A 21,743-nucleotide genomic window follows, 5' to 3' on the forward strand; every position below is an offset into this window, starting at 1 on the left:
GCCCGCCCGAAGGAGGAGCAAGGATGATAAAGGACACAAACTGAAGCCCTGGTTGCCCAAGCCCACTGGGACTGGACCCCTCGGCTGACTGAACCAACGCTGGACCCAGGACTGGTGAAATCTTTCTCTCTTCCTTTTTCTCTCTCTCTCTTTCCTTTTCCTTTTCCACAATCCCTACACCTCATCTGTTTCAAGATATAAACTGTTGACCAAGTCTGAGACTAAGAGTAGATCCAGCTGCCCCTGGGCCCTTCTCTGAGGAGGAGTCTGGAAAGCAAAGGGGGTCTGCTCTGAACCTCGTGACTTGACGGGAGGGATCTCCTTATTCCCTGAATTGATGTATATGCTTACCCTGGGTTACACGGTTTACAGAAGTAGTCTTATGCCAAGCCATATTGTGAGAAACCCTGCCACCTACTACCACACCTCCACAGTTCAGTTTGCTTCTGTCACAAATAAAATCTTTAACTGATCGTTTGGTGTCATTTCACCTTAATTTAGGCCGAGGGAATTTTGAATTAAACACGACTCCCTGCTCTGTCCAGTCTGAGTCATGACAAGCACGTATGAATTTAATAGATCAGTATGTCATTATTTAGATTAAAAAATGAAACAATGTTGTGGTAAAGGATTCTCTCCCATAGGAGGCACTGACAAGGGCTATAAGCTTCCCAAAAAAATCAATCTTAGATGTGAACTGCTAATTGGATTTTGATGCAATATTCAAGACAGACTTTACTATCATTTGTAAAATATTCCCCAACTTGAAACTATTAAAAACAAAAAACAGAATTCTTGTCTAAAATACACTAACTGAAATACTTACAGGGTAATGTTTCAAAGTACAAAGACAAGGACACAAAGTGCCTGAAAACATAATATCCATAGTACTTCTTGTTCTGAAAGGTACCACACTACCCTTGTCCTTTGCAGAAATTACTTTTGAGCAAAGTAGTTCAAGTAAAGCAAATTACTGTGTCTTATAACAGCTAATTCTCCACAGAAGTGGAAGCGTTTTGTACTAGTTTACTATGGAGCATCACCTCTGAAATACTATGCCTCTTGACTGAGGTACCGCATTCACACGATCTGGCATGGTCAAACAGCCACCATTCAGAATTGCCCATTCTTTTTCTTTCCCAGGAGCTGCCATCCCTTGAAGAAGAATTCAGTCAACTGTTTCAGTCATGCCAAGTTAATTCTGCTGCTACATATGAAGCAAAATCCCATGGTAGTTACCCTCCATAGGGGTCTAAAGGTACCATTTCACATTACGGCCTAGCTCACTCAAAGAGCAGCTACCGCCCAAAGGAGCAGGACCCATTCAATCCCTCTTGGTCGAGCTGTACAACTACGTCTCCCTGCCCCTTGCTACTAGTACACATCTGACTTCAGATGGTAAGCATGCTAATCCAGCAGATTATTTGTTCCCTCTTCCAGAAATGTTAGATTTTCTTTTATTCCCTAAAGCGGCTCACAACAAGATGAAACATGCAACAGTGCTGACATAATAGGGAGAAAAGCAGGTAGAGACTAGGATGAACCCATCTCATAGTGGCTAGCAGAAGACCATTTCTCTGCTTACAACCAAGAGAATCCAATCCTGCACCCAAATCCAGGCTCCAAGGAGACCCTAGTTTAGAAGAGCTGGCCAAGATCAAAGGAAAGAAAAAAAGGCAGGTGTGGCAAAGCAGCTCTGAACTTGCAGACAGACTGCCTCAGCTGCACATCTCAACAGTTTCCCAGCACTCCATTAGGAAGTAGCCAAGCAATTTAACTATTTTTTAAGAAGCTTTATAGATAGCTGTATAATTTAAAATCATAATTTAAAGTCCAAAGCAACCAAGTGCTAAACATTTAACACATACCTCTGACAAAGATACTGGCCCAAAGGATTCAGTTGCAGATATACAGGTGTATCAAAATTAATTAAAACCATTTATCTTCTGATACAACATAGTTAACAAGATTTCTTCAGGTTAGATTCTACCTTCAGTGAGTTTTGAACTGTCACCAAACACTATGGACTAAATGATCTACTGGTGTAAACTACTGCAAAATCCATTTACTTTAATAAACCAGTACTAGTTTACATGAGACGAGAAGATGTGCAAAATTCACCACAGTGAAATCTTTCATCGTATTAATTGTTCAGGCCCACAAGCCTCCCTGCTTCAATTCCCAGGCCTAACAGAGTTAGACAAAAATAAGGATAGACAAAGTATCTGCAACGATGTGCAGGACAAAAAAGGATTTCGTGGACATTTTATAGCACTGTTTTTCAGAATACAGATCACCTGTTCACAGAAAAAGCACAGAAAAGCTTTAGGAAACTAATTCTAAAAAAGGTTCACTTTAGTCTGTTTATATTTTAAAAAGAAGATACTTCAAACAGATTCATATATAATCTACCCCCTAGAGATAATTAAGTTGTGGTTTTATATATTTTTTTAAAGATCCTCTAATGAGAGCTCTTACTGAAACAGCAATTAAATTATTTAAAGAACACTTAAACAATCCCATGCCCTAAACTGGTGACCCATATCCACAACAGCATGCAATGCTATTATTCCAGAGATTCAAGCCATACCGAATGTCACGTTCATAGACAGAAAATTAATTACGCAAGATCGTCCTTAACTACCGTATAATTTAATGACAAAATGCAAGGCAGCAGTAACTACAGTTCTCTTCAAAATGGGATGTATATCAAAATCCAATTCATATTAGACATACACATCAATCCACTGTCTTATGTGAAAAGAAATTCGAAAGCACAGTAATGTATTTTCTCTACAAAGAAAAAAAATCAGTATTAAACCAGCTTTAATATAAGAGTTCAAGGGTGCTTAAAAAAAAAAAACAATTTAAAAGTTTGTAAATTGACCTTCTTGTACTCACTTCCTTTTTCCTCTAGATTTTAACCCTCCCCACTCACACAGCAACAGGACTCCCAAGTTACTGCACACTTCAAGCAACAAAAACTACAAACAAAACCCAGGAAAACATGCAGCGTGACTTACACAGTCTGTCTCTCAGTAAGTTTTAATTTTCACTGTGAAAGTCCAACCCATGTTTTGAAAGAGACTAAGTGAGGACTTTAATAAGTAAGTCTAATCATTTGAATCCAATAAATATGTAGAAGCTCACAAGGTCAGACCCTCTCTGATGCAGTGTGAACAGGCAGCATGATAAAACAAAGTGGCTTTAGACCATTTGCAGCTGACTCCCCAGGTTTAAATACTTGTCCTTGTTCAGTCATTGCTCCACTTCAGAAGTTAAACTAAATCTGAAAGGACCCTTCAAAAGATCATTCCAGCAACTGAAGTTGTTGGGAAAACTGTTTGACATTCAACATACCCACTCCTGCATAAAAGGACTAGGATACAATATGTCAAAAGCAGATGAGTAGAAAACGCTAAATACCCACGGTTCTCCTTACATCTCCCCAAAAAACAACCTTCACAACTCTGATGTGCAGATACCATTCAGCAGAAGATAAGCTCCAACAACTCTAACAACAGAAGATACAATACAGCTAAATTTTGCATAATCTTGCTAAAACAAAACTAATCCAAAATGAATAGTATATTAAGATGTTAATGCATTTTGTACAAGTCTTCCCTGTAGTCTAGTGGAAGTCCTAAATCAGAAACTAGTGCTCAGGAAAATAATAGTGCCTGCCTCACAGAAGAAAAGCACACAAAACAAAAGTCATGCTCCACTACTGCAGAACTGAAGTTAACTTGAAAACCCTTCATTTGTAAAACCCGGGAAGATTATGAAAGCCAAATGAAGCCTCTTTGGAGGTGAACAGCAATTCACATGGAAAAGCTGAAAGCCTGTGGATAAGAAAAGAAACTTCAGTAACAGAAGGATAGAGCATATATGTTTGTGTATTTTCAGAACTTCTTCACTGATCATGGAATAGGACATTCAGTATTAGTTTCAATTTAGGCCTCAACATACGATAAACCAAATGACTTGAAATATTAGAACAGGTTTTTTGATCTTCGGGTTTGGTTTTTTAAACACAAGTTTGGTACTTTGAGTAACTAACTGCTTCACTCTCAAATAAAAGCACTAAGTTTTCTTTTAGTAACAACAGCTAAGACAAAAACATAAGGCATTTCGCCCCCCTTGGACAGTTTCAGTTTGACGTTGTATCTTGAATAAAACTGCTTGTAACATGTTTATTTAGGTCACAGTGTTCCATCATATGTCAAAATGCACAGCTAGTGTTAAATGTAAGTGTTTATGTAATGCTTCATGTCATGGATATCCAGAAATGATACAACAATTTAAGATCCGTATATACACTTACAAAACCACCAGAAATATTCGTAGTGAAGTTCACCCGTTCCAGAATGCCAAGGAAAAGAGACCAAAGAAGGAACAGTCAGACTGTGAATGTTCTTTTTATATGCGGTCAAAAAAACAGTAAAGGAAAATGGAAAAGCACAGTGTTTCATAGGATTACTTGTGTGAAATAACGAACTGTTTTTCTTTATGTAAAGGACTGAACAGGTAATCCTGTATTACTGTTTCACACTGTCATTTAAATATTAACTCTTTCAGTATTCAAAGGCTATCTTCTCAAAGGACAAGAGTCTTTTATTTTTAGTGCAATACAGGCCTGCAACTTTTCTTCAAAAATCAACAAGCGCCCAGTGCAAAAATCTCTGCGCTACCGGCAGGTCACAACTATTTCAACCTAAATCCTTCAGTTCAGTTGGGATGTAGATAGTACAGAGCACCCACTCTGTATTAACAGCAATACATGTTTATTCGAAGATAACTAAAGCCTGTGCATAAACCGTCTAGGATATTTTAAAACACAGCACTGCTCAACCAACTGCGCCCAAGAAACTACCGGTCTGCAAGAAACACCTCTTAGTAGCGCGCAGCCAAACGGCATTCATGAAGATCATCATAAAGAGTTCTGCCGACTGTGCTTGTCCCTCCGCCCGCCCGCCCGGCCTGCGAGCCCGGTACCGGCGACCGCGCTCCCCGGGGCCGGTGGCGGGCGCTGCCCCCCGCCGCCGCCCCGCCGCCCCCGCCGCGGGGCAGGCTTCCCCCCCGGGGCCGGGCTGCGCCGCGTTCGCTGGAGCAAGGTGAGCAGTCCGTAATGCACTCGGACAGAGGAAAGGAGCCGCTGAGGGGCGAGCACGGGAGAAAATGCCGCCATCGCTCAGACCCGACGCAAAACGCCTAAAGTGGATTCTGGATGTTGGCTGGATATTTTTAGTTCGGCCTTAAAGGGAACAGCATCTCTCCTCTGCAGTTCGACCGGCAAAACTAAAATCAAGATCCTATCTTCATTCCATGGCTTCCTTCCCAAGTTTGTTATTTAAACATGAGGCTACCTTATCAATAAAAAAAAAAAAGAAAAAAAAAAAAAAAAAAGAAGGGGGGGTGTGCAGTTCCACAAAAAGAAGCTAAGAAATGTTAATTTTAGAGAGAATAGTTTCCAAATTACACCAGTGAATATATGCGTATCTTCAACTGAGAAGCGCTTCGGACACACAAAACATAAGTAGATTCAAAACAAGCCAAATTCTTCCCTCCTGGAAATAAAGCATTCAACTTTAAGTTTCATAATAAATCATTCTATCAAGAATGATCAAGAGATCCATAAAAATTTAGACTCCTCCCTCCCAACCTAGGTGACATTTATTCAACATCAACATTTTGTGATATCTATCTATCTAAAAAAGCATAACACATGCATATATGTATGTACGTGTGTACACACACACACACACACCTGTTCCCAATTTATAAAATAAAATCTAGCTCAATTATTTTTTGTTAAAAATAACTAACACCGACTTGGAAACACCAAATATGCAGAATAAGTTTTGGAGATAAAGATTTCCTAATCTGTCTCAAAAGTAACTTCACACACGTATCCCCTTAATTTTAAAGGGGCTTTCCGGTACTTAGCCTTCTCATCATATCCTTCACATTGTGTGTTAATTTTACTGAAAAAAAAAAAAAAAAAAAAAAAAAAAGCACTTCTGACAAGACACTGAATATATTCTGTTCACTGTTCTGAGTATTACCAAATTATATATGTTTTATTACTCTGTAACCTAAACAGTTGATGTAGTCTTAAAATGACTAAATGCCCGAGGGCACTGTTAAACCCAAACCTGCCACTAACAATTGCTTCCATCAATATGATGTCAGGAGGCATTTCCAGCCCTGCATCTCAGTGCAAGTCTCCTGTGTATTTAATTCTCTACAGCTGAAGAAAATGAAAGCCAAGTGCAATAAACTGATTACATGATGATAAATGCTGATTAATGGAGAATGACGACATTTTACATGCGGCATTCAGTAAATTCAAAATGTTGTTCAAAGGGATCTTTAAACGGTAGGCATGATAATTCATTACTTCTGTCACAATCACCAAGAGCTCCGATAATCAAGTAAGGCATGGAACAAAATACACACTATTTAATCAGAAATTTAAGGTACAGTTACATTAGACATAATGGCAATCATTCATTAAATGCAGCTTACATTTCCAGGAAAGTCCTTTTATAGACCCACCTTACATCCAAACATTAAAGATATTGTGTTGTTGGTACATGCTACTTTACAGTGGCATAGCATCGGAGAAAAACAATCCAAGTTTTTTATGCTAGGAGACATTTTTTCAGACCCTGTGCACTTCAATCGATCCGTGACTGAGATTCCAGAAAAATGCCTCTGTAAGCGCTGCTTGCTGCCTGTCTTTGACATTTAATCTAGGTCCATAGTGTTCAAAAATAAGCCTTTATATAAATAGGTTGAATCCTTCAGGAAAAAATTTTGCTTCACATTAGAAACCAGACCTTAAAAAAAAGGCAAAGAAAAAATCCTGTGTCCATTTTTTAAATTTTCGAGTCAGCTTTATGTTTAATTATGCTAGCATCAGCTTGAAGTGACAACTGTCTCACAGCCCAAAGTAATACTCGGATCCTCTCAGCCAGAACCCAGGGTTAGATCCACCAAGGCAGCTCCACCTGCTGCAGTGCAAGGTCTGCTATCTCCTCCATGAAAACAGAAGCAACTCTAGCAGAGCCACTATGCTCAGTGTATGCTGGTTGCCGAGGGGAGGGGCAAGATGTTGCAGCAAGGGACTCATTACACGGCCCGATAGAGATAAACCCAACACTTCCTGCAAGGTGCTTTCGCACTGCACCAATGAGCATGTGAAAACCCACTTTAAAATCAGCTGTGCATAATTATAAAACCAGGGAAGTTGTAAGCTTAACAGCAGGGAATTTGCTGATCTGCAGTTTACACTAGGTTTTTCAAGGAAGTGTCAGCAGACCACAAAATGAATGGCTATGGGATATTTAATCCTCATTTTCAAACATTAAAAATTCAAGGTTATTTGACACGTTAAAAAAAATGTTCTTTAACTGCTGAGTAAAACTCCTAATGGCCTACCAAAAGCAATAAAGGAACAGCTACAGAAATCACGAATATTCTCCAACACAATGAAATCGGAAGCTGCTATTTTTACCCCAGTTACCTCTAGGAAATCATGAATAATCTGCACTATGCATCAATTTGGTTATGAGGAGCTCTCAATAAAGCGTTTCAAACAACTGTACGTATGAGCACTTAAAACTGTTTGAAGAAAAAAAGCCTTTTTTTCCTTGGAACTGAAATAAATACAGTCATGGTCTCCTTAAGATTTGTTGTTCTTTGTTGTGTGCCAACAAGTCCAAGACACAAAATTCTTTTTTGTTCAGTGTTCTTCTGGATTTTTTTTTAATCAAGCCCTATAAGTCTTCAAACTTTATTTCCTTTTTTTAGAAGTACAGGTGACCCTGCACGATTTTAATGTATTTATACATTTTAACAAACTGCATTACAGAATTTGATCAAAAACACACCCTCTGTGATTTCACTGCTCCTGTACAATAAGCTAACAAAAGCTTCAATGAAATGATGTTAGACATCACATAGATTTTTCATTGTACTGAACAGTACTGTAAAAAAACAAAAAAAAGCATTTAAGACGTCCAGAGAAGTCTTGCTAGATCCCCCTCTTTAGGACATGACTGTTCACCTAAGTTTACACCCATAGCAGCCTTCTATCATCTCCCTTTTACTTCATTTGGTTTACCTGACAAGCAACCATTGAGGTAGAAAGTTTAATGTAGTGTAAAATGGGCATGCACGCTTACAGCTCAGAAACAAGTAACTTCATGAATTATACTGAGACAGTCATCTTTTATACAAATGTGCAGACTGATGAAACCAAAACTAAGGCAAGATGTCTGGAGATGAGTGTGTAACAGCTCAGAGTAAACCTCAAAATAAACTTCATTTACACGAGGACCTCTTTTTTGGTAGAATATCCAAGGACTACAGATGATAGCATTTCCATACTAACAAGCATAGTTTCCTTTCCACCATGCGCCATGACCTATAGTTTTTTACCAAATGGCCTTAGACATCATCTCCCACAGTATGTCATCTTCTGCATGCAAGTACAGCAATAGGGGCAGGACCAAAGAAAAATCTCCAACACTCTGGTTAATCATCATGGAAAAAAGAAACAAAGACTATAAAAATCATCATCATCAATAACGAAAGAATACACCTTCTTTGTTTAGCTAAGTTAGGTTAAGTTTTTCTTGCAAGAACATTCAAATGCAAGGGTAGCCCCAAGTATAACAGAATGATGGAAGAACCTAAAAACCCCTTCATTTTCCTTCACCTGGCTGGGGGTCACAGAACAGTGTCTTGTCTGAAGAAATAGGGCAGAGCACAACCAAACATACTCAAACACCATACACGAAAAAGGAAAATATGCACAAGGGGAAAGAAAATAATCAGAGTACTGTCTCTTGCCAAACACAAGAATGTTTGTATCCCACAAAACAACCTTTTCTATGCACCACAGATCAACAATCCATCTTATTTCCATACCTCTAATCACATTGTAATAACATAATATCTCACTAAAATAATACACAGTCAAATGCATGCCAATTTCATGACAACAAATAAAGTCAAAGAGCCAAAAGCAGTTCTTGAATGTTGCAGAAATAGCTTTTTGTGATGCAGAAAATATAAGCTCTAATGTGCCATGGGCATAGAAGAATCAATAAGAGGAAGATATAGTCTACACATCTACAAAGGATTCCATCAGTAAGACACAATAAAGAAGAGAAAGCTTAAGTAACTTCAGGCAATTACATCTACATTGTTGATGAAGACTACATAAAACATCCGAATCTTTCAGCCATACATTTGCAGCTGTAAAGAAATAAATTCATTACACTGCAAAACTGTCTTGGTCTTTATACAAAGATGAAACTTTTTACACATTTTGCTGCCAACATGCTTTAAAATACAATATTTAAGCTTGTAAAATTAAAATATATTCTTACATATTTTGCTGACTAAATCCAGAGATTTAACTGTAACAAAGGTTTCACTTGTTCAAAACAATTATTTGTACTCAAAGGCTTTTTAATACACAGTTGTGAACACAAAGCTTTCTGAAATATGAACGTATAGGATGTTATCACATAGAGAAACATATGGAACAGAGGATATTTGGAAATTACTTTTGATCTCTAAAGAAACATATCCCCACTTATTTCACTATTGCTCTGATTCAGCTTGAAGGTTGATTTAACATTTCAAAACACATAAAAACAATTTATTAACACAGTGATGAAGCTGTTGATAAGGAATTAATGCCATATTCCTCTTAACTGTCAATAGTCCCTCCCAATTTGTCAGTCTGTATTTTGTGTTCTCACATACAAGCTTGAGCTCCTACAGCCAAAGACCACAATTTCCATGCTGATTATACAAAGCAACAATTTTTTAAACTGGGAGATTGCAAGGTACGTACAGTGTCAGGACTTCATTCAATGCTGCCACATAGACAGTCAAGAATATATCGGCATTCACAGAACATAGAAAAACAAAAACCTAAATTTTCTTCTTGCACAGGATGCTTCCACCTGACCTTATGCAAATGTTAAAATGACAGTTTTAAGTAGAACTATAAACTTTTAAAAATTCATGTTTACTCAGAAGCATTACCAGTAAAAGCAACTGGTTTCATCCTTATGAAAACACAACGCAAGATGAATTGCCTTTATTTCAAGTTTTGTTTGAATGTTTACTTGGCAATAACCCATCTTTACGCATGGCTCCCATGTGCACAATAAGAATATCAACATCATTAAGATCTTTAATTTGTGAGCAAGACTAATTTTGTTGTTATCATAAAATAAGAAAGCTCCTACTTCCAAGTCTCCCTGAGCAGTGTGAATATCAGATAGAGAGAAGCAAGAGCTATGCAACGTCAAAAAAACCACACTACAACACTTTCAGAAACTTAATGCTTCTGTTCAGTGCTTGCCAACTACTTTTGATTGAACACACATAGTACCCATTTCATCAATCCATGTGTTCCACCTGTGTCAATACAACACAGGTTAGGAAACAGCAATCTCATGAGCAGCAAGACCTGAAGCTTTTAATGAAATAAGGGAAGGTCTAGCTTGACAAATGTACCAACTGTTCAGACTGCCAAACCAAAGGCAAAAAGGCTGTAGTAACCTTTGTATTTCTTCAGAGAGAACATCTCCCTTAAGTATCACTGCAGGCACTTGTCAAGCTGGTGGGACTCTAGTTTAGGTCCCTCTTCCCCAGAAGCCTGAATTGATATACATCCAGGATACTTAATACAACCCAATAAAAAAAAAAAAAAAAGAAAAAGAAAAAAGAGAAAGATGCTTTTCAGCATGCAAATTATTTAAATCTAATAAACTCATTTTAACCTCTGCTCTGCATAACTTAGTCTGTATGGTCTTGAAAGAACACACAGAATTCCAAAATTAGCCTCTGTAAAGAAGCTTGGATACTGGTTTAAGATGACCTCATACTAACAGCTCTAATGTAATGGCTGTAACAATTCCTTACTCAAGGAGTAGTAATTTTATAAGCATTTTCTATAAGGTAAATGAAATTTGAGCACCAGTTTCATGACAACTAATGTCTGGTGCAAACTGCATCCATCAGTGCGCATGAAGCTCTCTTTGGCTTTGCAGTTCTTGCTCCCTGAAATATCAGATGATCATCCCAGCCAATTTTGAGAAAGCAGCCAAAAAATGTACTGCTTGTTCCTGCATGCTCCTAAATTGCCAGAAAAATAATTTGCACACGGTACTTTCAGGCAAACGGGTTTATTTACTGAAAACACTATGAGCTGAAAATTCCCTTTTTAAAGGGTATCTTTAACAGGAATCCATACCTTAGAAGCACCTTTTTGTGAGCTTGGCAGTAAACATGTTTGCAGGAGTTAAGCCAGCAGCCACTGTTGCACCTCCAGTTCAGAACACTGATGTGCATCTGCCCTTCTTAAGAAGCTTAATACTCTAATATATAAAACTTGCCATGCCCACTCAATCTGACCCATATGTGCTGAAAATAATCATCACCAAACTCTCAAGAACTGAGAGAATCCTTTCTGTTGTTTTGACACCAACAACAGAAAAATATTTTCTGGGACGATTAGCATATTGTAAATACAGCTGTCTGTGTCTTAAGTTTCCAAAATCTTGAAGAATACCACAGCCCCATTCACTTCAGAAGGAAGGGGAAATGTTACTTTGGAAAGATTAATAGTTGCATTTTTTAAAACTTGCCCCGCAATGGCATTTAAGCCCAGAACAGGTCCTATGAATAGAAACTTTTCAGTGGGTGTTTGTGAGTTTTCTCCCAGTTTATTCCAAGTCTTAAATTGTTAAGTATAAGACAGATCTGGGACATCACTCCGATGAGGTCCTTCATAAGCCTTGATAAGTCAAGCCAAAAAACAGACAAGAATAATTTCCTTCCCAACTGAGTGACCATCATTATGGGCATTTTTATAAACTTGCTTTTTGGAGTTCTCTTCAGTCCAAAACAGAGGAGGAAAATACAATGCCATATCAGAGAAAGAATCCAGAGGTGTCTGTGTTATGACATCCTCTATATGCAAACATAATCAGACTTCAAACTAGAAGCTGCAAAGTAACAACAGACAAAAGAGCATTCAGAAGCAAAACTTCACACAAAAAAAAAAAAAAAAAGACCTTCCTGACAATTGCCACTGGAGAGAGGTCCTGCATATTCCAAGTATGATTTCAAAGATATTTAATCATACCACTCACCTGTCTTATGCCCTGCCTCTTAGTAATTCTAACACTACAGGTTAATTTCAGCCAAATTAACTGGAGGGATAGAGGTCTCTGAGAATATCAATCATCTGCAAGCTTCTTAGAAATAGGTAGCAGGCAAGGGAATAAATATCAAAAAGTCCCCACCAAAGGAAGGCAGAGCGGGGAGGGGGTAAGGCTGCCTAAACAACAACAGGCAGAATTTATATAATGAGAAAGATATTAAGAATATCAAATGGGGGAAAAGTATAGTAAAATGCTATATAGTAGCTTATATTAAAACAGTAGCACACCTTGACAAAAAGTTATAGGTAGTCATGCTTTGTAAGGCAAGTATGAGGCCATTTCATGTTTTGGAATTAAAAAGGCCCAGAGTAGAATCTCTTCCCCTTCTTCTGATGTTTTGAAAGTATTTTAGCACTACTGGAACATGCCTTTACATCTTTAGTTTTCACACAAGAAGATCCTGAGAGTTAGAAAGGTTACAGAATTGGCTAGTATGACTACCATGAAATCCAAAATCCACTGTTACTTTTTCCTAGCTGGAAACCACCAAAACAGGGAGAACATCCTCAAAACAGACCAGTAAAGGACTGAAAATAAATGGTTCCTTTTGCAGAACTTCAGGTTTGATCCAATAAAGAGGATGTAAATGCAGCAGATAGAGGAGGTCAGGTAGGCTTCAGTCTGTTAAATTCACTGCAGAAAATTAATTTCATTATATTGGTAACATCTCTGTGAGGAAAAAAAAAAGAGTGACTGTAGTCTGAATAGACTATACTGTGATTAGAATACACCTTAACTAGGAAGTCTCTAAAAATCAAAGAGTACTACGTTACTTCAAACGTATTTAACATGTCTAGAAACAGTCTGTGCTAAGCTGACCCTGGATGGCAGGTAAGCACCCACCCAGTCACTCATTTGCTCCTGTCCAGAGGGATGAGGGAGAGAATCAGAAAGGCAAAAGCAAGGGGAGAAAGCTCATAGGTCAACATAAATAAGTGAAGGGGAGAAAAACAACCACACATACAAGCAATGCAAGACAAATCACTAACCACCTCCCACCAGCAGACCGGTCAATGGCCAACCTGAGCAACAACTACTTTGGAAAGACTTCCCCCCAGTTTTATTGCTAAGCATGATAAAAAATATGGAGTATCTTTTCAGTCACTTTGGGTCAGTGTGTCCCCTCATAACCTCGTGCCCACACCCAGCCTACTTGCTAGGGCAGTAGAGTGAGGAACAGAGGAGGTCTTGACACTGTGTGAGCATTATTCAGCAATAGCTAAAACATTGGTGTGTTAATCAACAATTTGTCACAATCTAAACCACAGCACCATATGGGCTGCTGTGAAGAAAATTAACTCCATCCCAGCCAAACACAGTACCAGTATGACCTGAAAAGTCCTTTAAAATTAAGAACTATGATATATTTGCTTCAAAAAACATTGCTGAAATCACTCTTAGAATAAAAGTATGTGATTATTCTAAAGTTGCCTTTGATGTCTTGCTCCCATCTGTCCACAGAGGAGAAAAAAGTATATGTATTTAGCTCCAGATAGTTCCATCCAACCCTCCAAAAGATTTCTAGTGAACAACAGACACTGAATCCCAAAGATAAAACTGATAAACTATAAAAGCCCAGTAAGTAACAGACCTTCTGAAAGACCCAAAAGCTTTACACCCTTGTCTCATCCCCTCCCCACACCCTCAAGGAAGCTTCCACCCAGTTTGTATTTGAAATGGATAGACTCTAAACTCAAGTGATAATTAGCTAAAAGAGGTTATATTTTCAAGGCTATACTCAGCAGGAAAGATTCAATCCAGCAGGGTGTGATTAGCTCGGACTGCTCTCACCAGTGTAAAGACCAGGCTGGAACAAGGATCTAATTTATCACTCTGGGTTATTCCCTGTAGGACGCAGGATGATTAGGCTAAGCATATCCTCCAAAACATCATTTCCCTTAAGAAGCTACTGGGCTGAGACAGAAGGCTAGTTTGATTCAGACTATCATGCAGGAACTATTGGGGAGGGAGTGGGGCAGTGATGGGAGGAAAGACGATGCTTTCGAGGTTTATTCCAGAATCGATAACTTATGGAGATCCTTGAGCTACTGAAGGACTGCTCAGAATCTCAGTCATCCCAGCCTATCTTTTTGAAAGACCTCCTTTTCGGTCTTTCAGTTTTCGGTAGTGTAATACCTTTCAAAAGGTCCATGCAATGTAGCTCTGCTGCCGAGTAACTCTCAAAGTATTTATCAAGCACCTGCACCTCCACTGGAAAAATAAGGGCACACAGGTAAAAAAAACAAGTGAAAATGAGGAAGAGGAAATATACTAATAATACATGACTTTTATCTGGTGAAGCCTCATACTACTCCAGATTCAATAGCCATTCAGGCTTCCTTAACACAACATGAAGAAAAGACTGTAATTTGACACGTTTCTGCTCTCCTCCTTTGATGTAGCACCAACAGAGTAAAAGCTAAGAGCCTCTCATAGCCAGTGGAGATGAAGTCCTTGCACAATAATAGTAACTGTTTCTTTTTTCCTCCACTGCAGACAGTGAGAAGGTTGACCCCACAGACAAACACAACTCAGTCCTCCAGTCCCGCTGCTTTAAAACAGTGAAAACAGATCATGCCTCAATTATAAAGTAGTTTACTGAGAGCAGGACAGAATCCTGGCAGCAATACTGTTCTGTTGATGCTCAAGTATCTGCTATACATTTCTGAGTACACAGAGGTCGCTAGGTTCTGTAAGAAACAACTGTTTTCAAAAAGACTTTCATACAACAAAGTTGGTACAATGCTTAAAGAATAAATTCCTATAGTATATTTCTCCCGTCATTCTAACAGATTTGAACATTTCAAAAACAGAGATGACTCCTTCCTCTAAAAGGGAAAAGATCCACAATGCTACTATTCAACTCCAATGGATAAAAATTTACTAGCCTATAGTTTCAATTCATTGCAACTCCATCACTTCTTCCATCTTAAAATGCAAATTCTCTTACAGGAAAGAACTAAAATTGCCATCTCAACCCAGATGGGAAGGATACTGGTGATTTACAGTTTGTTATTAACTGAGAACAGATAAGGAAGACTGTTATTGCCTGCAGGCCACTGACCCTCCTACTATTTTCTGGGAAACTAAAAGGTAAAGGGAAGAGTTGCAAGAAGGCACAGAACAGACAGACACCAAGGCTTTGAAAAGCTTCTGACAGAGCCTCTTGAAGCTTTCTCATCCAGAAGTTAAGGCCTCACAGGCAGGACAAACAGACTGTTACAAGGGTTGAAAATTTGCTGGACCACCAGGCTCAGAAGGTGACTGATAGCATGATACCTGGCTAGCAGCTGTAACAAGCAGAGCACCCCAAGAACAGATACTGGGGCCCATATTGCTCAACATTTTCATTAGTTGCTGGCATGATGACACACAGCACAGCCCAAGGAAACTGACACGTGACACTCCCTAGCTAAAGCGGCTAACACAAGAAATTGCAGGACCTTAATGCAGACATCTGACCTGAGGGACTGGGGCTGAAGGCACTTCATGAAGCTCAACATGGAGATGTGCCAAGTTCTGCAGCAAACATAGAACAAACCCATGCACTGGTACTGGGAAAAACAGCTGTACCAAGAAGTATCTAACAGTTATGGGGAACAGCAAGCTGAGTAAGAGACAGTGCAAGTTACAAGCAGTTTAGGGTAGAGCCAGTACTGCTAAAAAGTGAGTATCAATTACTTGCAATTTTTAAAGAGTATTTTTCCAAGTATTTCTGCTGTTGTTAGATTCATTCTCTTATGCAGTGCTCATCAATATGGTATCTAGTGCAGCAACACACTCAGAGCTTGCAAATAAGGAGGAAATAAGTAACTAACAAACTGAAAAAAAGGGGGGAGGGGGCAGTGTTAAAAACTGAAAACACAAGTTACAACTTAATCACCATGACAGAACAGTTTAAGTGAGAAGTGTGGGGACTGTTACTTGAACTAAACTTGAGCTCCACAGAGGAATCTCAAATTATATTTTCTTATAGCAGGTGGAATTATCTTAATGCTAGCTAACAAAAATTAAAACACTTATTCTCACAGTAAAAATCACTGTCAAATTAAAGCCAAACTTTGCCAAGAATTTGAACAGTGATGCTTTACATACTTTATTATTACCAAGTGCCACTACCCTGACCACAGGCCTACTCCAGTCTACCCTGGTTGTATTTTAGTTACTAATGCTTTCAAATCCTGTTTCTCCCCTCCCCCAAAACTTCATCATTTGAGAGAAGGCACAAGGAACACCCCAAAAACAGTAGGTACTTTGACTGGCAGTGAGGTCTGAACCTGCTGAAAGCAATCTTAAGAAACAGGTTACAAATACTTGTAACAACTACTAAAGCATATGAAAATTAAATCATAGTTTTTAAGCTTACTAAAACATTTAAAACATCAGCAGCTTAAATCAAACTTAACTTTGGTTTAGATTTGTATCCACAGTTTATGAAGCAAACTTTCAAAATATTGATCCTAGATTCAATCCTACTTATTAACCCTAGAGCCTCTGCGTATTAAAACATGTTTCTAAACCACAGTACTTCAGCAGGAATCTAGGGCAACACATGCACCAGTCCTTAAGAAATGCAAGCAGCTGTTGGCAAACTAATTCCACAACTCTTCAAAACTGAGTATTTCTTCTTAATAGCTTTTAGCAAGATGCAATACCTTGCTACAGAAAAGAGTGCCCTACTTCAGCTTTGAAATTACTTCAGAGTTAGGACACAAATACCTGAGTGAATGTGACAGCATGTTATAGCAAATGTAGGTCATTCTCCCCTTCCCTCTCCCCTCTGTTGCCTTTAAAACACCTAGAAAATAGTACCTTAACTAAAAAGATAGAGGAGTTTTTAAACCATCAAGTGGAAGAAAGCTATTAGCTCAGAAGAACAGAGTTCCAATTTAAAAAAAAAAAAAAGAAAAAAAAACGAAACTTGGAGAAAACCAGAAAAGTATTACTTCTCTGTATAATTTTGAAGTGTTCACAAATCTTGCCTATTGAAAAACATTTCTGATCATCACCATCTGAGAAAAGTAGCAACAAAAATTGAAAAAGTACAGAGAATAACAGTAAGGATAACGACACTCACTGGCTTCCATTTGAGAAGATTGAACTGACAAAGCTCTTCACCTTATAAAGCAAGCAGCTAAGCTTGGAAACATGATAAGAAATCTTTAAAAAGATGAATGGCATAGAAAAAGCATATAAAAAGCAATTCCTATTTAAGACAACACGGGCATTGGCAGACAATTAAATTATCCAGCAGATGTTTTAAAGTAAACGAAAGAAACTACTGTAGAACTCATTGCCAAGGACATCAAATGTTCAAAAAGGAACTACAAAATACTAAATCAAATGTAGACCATGGTCTAATAAAAATGTACAAGTGTAATCACTATCTCAGGAAATCTTTAAGATGCTGCCTGCTGGAGTGGGACAGCAAGTGAAGTGGGCACTTGTCCTTCACTTACCATGTTTTTCTTAAAAAGGAATTACCAGTCACACTCAGAAACAGAGTCCTAGGCTACATGAAGTTTTTTGTGTCATCCTATACATGTTTTTCCATACATTACACTCTCCTCAGTTTCTGTGAGCCAACTTTTTAGAAGAAATTAAGTGTTTTGCATTATTGTTATATTGTTGGAAGAATTCCTTTTTAGTCATTAACTGGAGGTTGTATGTATCTGAAGTGACTTCAGGTAGTACATAACAATCATGTCTCTCGCTAACCTAACAGAGGAGGTATTTTTGATAGGAGTACAGGCACTTCAAACTACTTGGGAAGCAGAAGAGCACTTGTCTTGCTCTCTCCCCACAGCATCACAATCTGATCCATCAATAAAGCAGTCAGGTCACAACAAAGCAAACTTCAGTTCCTTTCACTTCAGTTTTTATGCCACTTCCACTACTGAAAAGAGGCTAGGTGAGGCAATCAAGGAACTCAGAGATACTATCCTCATTTCAGGTAAAAGTTTAAAATAAAAAAACAACAAAACAAAATAAAACAAAACAAATTATCTTTCAAGAGCAACTTTGAACCTGGAAAAGTCATGTCTAGTAGAGTCCTATAATTTTCTTTTCAAACTATATTTCAGCTCCGAAGTGGTCTTTAATGGTTGGCACTCAAGCAATAGCATGAAAGCCAGGATGTGAGAAGGACTTCTGTCAACTAAACAAGTGCTAAGAGAGTAGTAACTCTTACAAAAAAATAGTAGTTTGTTTGAAGTATAGTTTAAACCTGTACAAGCTGTCTGTTGTGAAATCAGCTCAGACTTCAATTCTGCTGCTATAGTAAAGGTTGAAAGATGAAGAAAATGAGAATGAGCAAAAGGGAGCCATGAGCAATCACAAAACTTAATTAAATGTTTGATGAATTTATGATCTTGCCGAGAAGGCACAAGCAGAGGCCTTGATAGATAGGGCCAGAAAAGATAAGAACTCCTGCCTTTGTTACAAGTGAGGAAGACTATGGAAGACCACCAGAGGAATAGTTTCCCAGAAAACTAATGAATATGTATAACATTTCTCAGAAATCTAGTGAATATGTATGTAGAACATGTACTTAACCTGCACAATCAGGCCTGACGGTATGCACAATAGGTGGAGCAATCCCCTGTGCACCCAGCTGCAATAAAGAATGCCTACTTTCTAAAACTCCAAGATTGAGTCTTAGAGAGTTTCTGAGTTGCCAATTTATGGTACCACTGCAAATCTGTTACACATTATTCAAAACTAACACAAGGTACAACTGAAGTAAACTAACAGAAAGCAGTAAACAAGAGGAAGAATGTTGCTGCACGTGACAGGGATGGGATATCTCAGTGGTTTCTGGAGAACACTGCAGCACAAGGAAAGCAGAAAGGGTTAACTAAGGCATTAATTATTGCTACATACATTATGGGCATCAGCACACTGAGCTCCTTTAGCAACACCAAATCAGCTGGAGAGTAGGAAGTTCAAGATGGGAGAAACTCTTGCCAGTTGAACTCTCGCTTAACTCTTGGTTTGTGGTATTTGACAGAGCCTCATTTTTAAAGAGTATTTGTACTCTGAAGGATTCAATTTGCATCACCTACAACTGGTAGAGCATCAGAGACTCAGAGCAACTCAAGGCTTCCACTGCATGTCTTGAGTATTGGTTAAAGAGATGCTAAAACAATGACAAACAGGAACAAGAAAAAGGGAAAAGGGAAAGGGAAAGAAAATTACAAAAGATTTAATGCACTTGTGCACTGTAGTGTCTACATAAGCCATACAATACAAAAAGCAGGTCAGAAAGTTTTCACATTTCTATTATCTTTACTTGATGTTGTAAGGGAAGTAATTGTACAGAGTTGAGGACACTTTCATAGCACTTGGGTTGCTGAGGACACACAAGTTTAAGAAAAGAAAAGGATACAAACGTACTTGACAAAGTTTGCAAAAGCCCTTTGAAACATGTCATGGTTTAGTGTCACCAGTTCTCATATTACAGGAAATCATTACCTAAGCTAATTAGGGCTGGGATAATCCAACTTTAACAAAAATTATTACTTGCATATTTTTTATAGTGCATGTGAAAGGATATTAACTGTATACAGGAATTCCCAAAATAATATAGGAATAAAAAAAATAACATCAACCAAGACTTTACAGCTTCATGATCAGCAAACCAACAACTTAATTCTGTGTAACCTGTAAGCTAAAATTCTGTGATCTTCTCTACCTTTCAAAAGGACCTTCTCACATACTTCAAATCTCGGAGGGCTGAGAAAGCCTTGCCTAGTTCTCTAAAGTGGAGATACCCGCATTGCCCCGCTTTTGGTAATCTGAGAAAAACACTTTATGGACAGTAGAGGGCAGCATTTCTCCACATCCACTCGAAAGCGTTTCTCTGCTTGCTAACAGCAGCATTTAAAGATAAGGATGTAAAACACAAGAGTCTATAGTAAATCATATTCCTTTTTCCAAAGTCTTCATTTTACAGAAATATACTTCACAGCCTACAAAGACAAACCAAAAAAACCTACTATGATATCCAAGTATCATAATTGAAGCAAAGACAACACTAGAGAAAATACAAGTTGATACTGCCAGAAAGATTTTCATTTCCTTCATTATAGTCACAATCTGTTACCAAAGTTGTTCCAACATGCTGTTTATAAATTGTGGTGCACTGGTGAACTGATGCACAAAAACTCATTTTGATTTTATTCTCTGAACACATGAAGAAACATTGTAATTAATGGGAGGAAAAGTTAAGGTTTTTAGACTACCAGTGAGTACTTAAGAAGTTGAAGCAATCCTGTTTTGCAAATAACTTTCCTGTTTAACAATATCAGAAACGTACTTTTACGATCTTTTTGACAGGAGACTTACATTAGAATAAGCTACAAACAGTGCTTACACAATTTTAGATGACTAACAAACCTCATTTTTTGATCCAACCCAATCTGATGCTTTTGCTTCAAAATTATGCAAAGTGAGATAGATCTTTCTGCTAGGCCTCTCAAACAACCTAAACCCTTAATAAACAACTTTATATGATCTTTAAAATTATCCAGCCACACCATAATGAGCTCACGTTACCTACATTATTGTTGTAGAAGGCTTTTATTGAACCAATTACTTTAGCAGCAAGGAACATTTTAATTTCCAGCTTTAATTTATTTTGGCTTAACTCTTATTTTTCTCATTTACAACATCTTCTCGTTTAAAAAGTCATTGCCATCTTTTGATTTTCGAAACATATTCCCTACTTTGTCAAGACAAGCTCTTCCAGCCTTTTTTCCCCCTTCCTCCCCAGACAGCACCTCCCTCACCACTCTAAGAGTACTTCAGCTGTGTATGTACAATTTGGAGTGACACTTATATAACACTGTATAAAACAGTGTTAACATTGTCACAATCAATCAAAACAAGATCAGGAATGGAGTTACAAAGACCATGCTGCTTCCAGCCCAACCTCCAACCTCTCTCCAGTCACCTGAATTGCAGTTACTTATATAAAACCAGCTGTGTACATCGGATCCTGTAAACAACCTATTAGGAAGTGAGGAATTAGAAAAACTGATGAATTTCTCACCATACAAGAGATGATGCTTATTTCCAGGATATTTTCTACAAATAGCTTTTAAGATGCGTTTATTAACAATGGGTCATTAACTTAATCACTCCTCCTCATCTTAACTGGAATTTTTATAGCATATAAAGAGTCAAACTTCAATTAAAAAACCCATTGGCTAGCTAAAGTATATCCTAGCCACTTTCTCAGACTGAAGGAAGATGGAGGCAGCAGGTAAAAAAGTTTGATGTAATAAACCTACTGTTGCCTTCTTGAGTTAGAGTTAAATTATTACTGATCTTAATTACAAATAGCAGCAAAAAGGTGGTTTGGTTTTGCGGGGAGGGGGGGCGGGGGGTGTTTCTTTTTTTGTTTGTTTGGTTTTGGGTTTGTTTGTTGTTGTTTTTTTAAACTGCAACAGCATCGCCACTCTAGACTGCAGGATTATAACAGAC

At 38.1% G+C, this 21,743-nt stretch overlaps 1 protein-coding gene across 20 annotated transcripts in view; it reads right to left on the reverse strand.

Annotated features, from left to right (window-relative positions):
• The window catches only part of DLG1 (discs large MAGUK scaffold protein 1), a 170,115-nt gene that overhangs the window by 114,284 nt on the left and 34,088 nt on the right, over window positions 1-21,743 (reverse strand). For 2 of the 20 annotated variants that reach the window (XM_049803822.1, XM_049803816.1), the window contains exon 1: window positions 6,559-7,036. The exons of 17 other annotated variants lie outside the window; for them this stretch is intronic. In XM_049803822.1, coding sequence (XP_049659779.1) covers window positions 6,559-6,750 — 192 coding nt within the window. In that variant the 5' untranslated portion in view covers window positions 6,751-7,036. Of the gene's footprint in view, window positions 1-6,558; window positions 7,037-21,743 lie in introns of those variants that run through there. One more of the 20 variants, XM_049803820.1, reaches the window with a different exon arrangement.

Source organism: Accipiter gentilis, chromosome 6 (assembly GCF_929443795.1).
Source record: "Accipiter gentilis chromosome 6, bAccGen1.1, whole genome shotgun sequence".
NCBI classification, from domain to species: Eukaryota; Metazoa; Chordata; class Aves; order Accipitriformes; family Accipitridae; genus Astur; species Astur gentilis.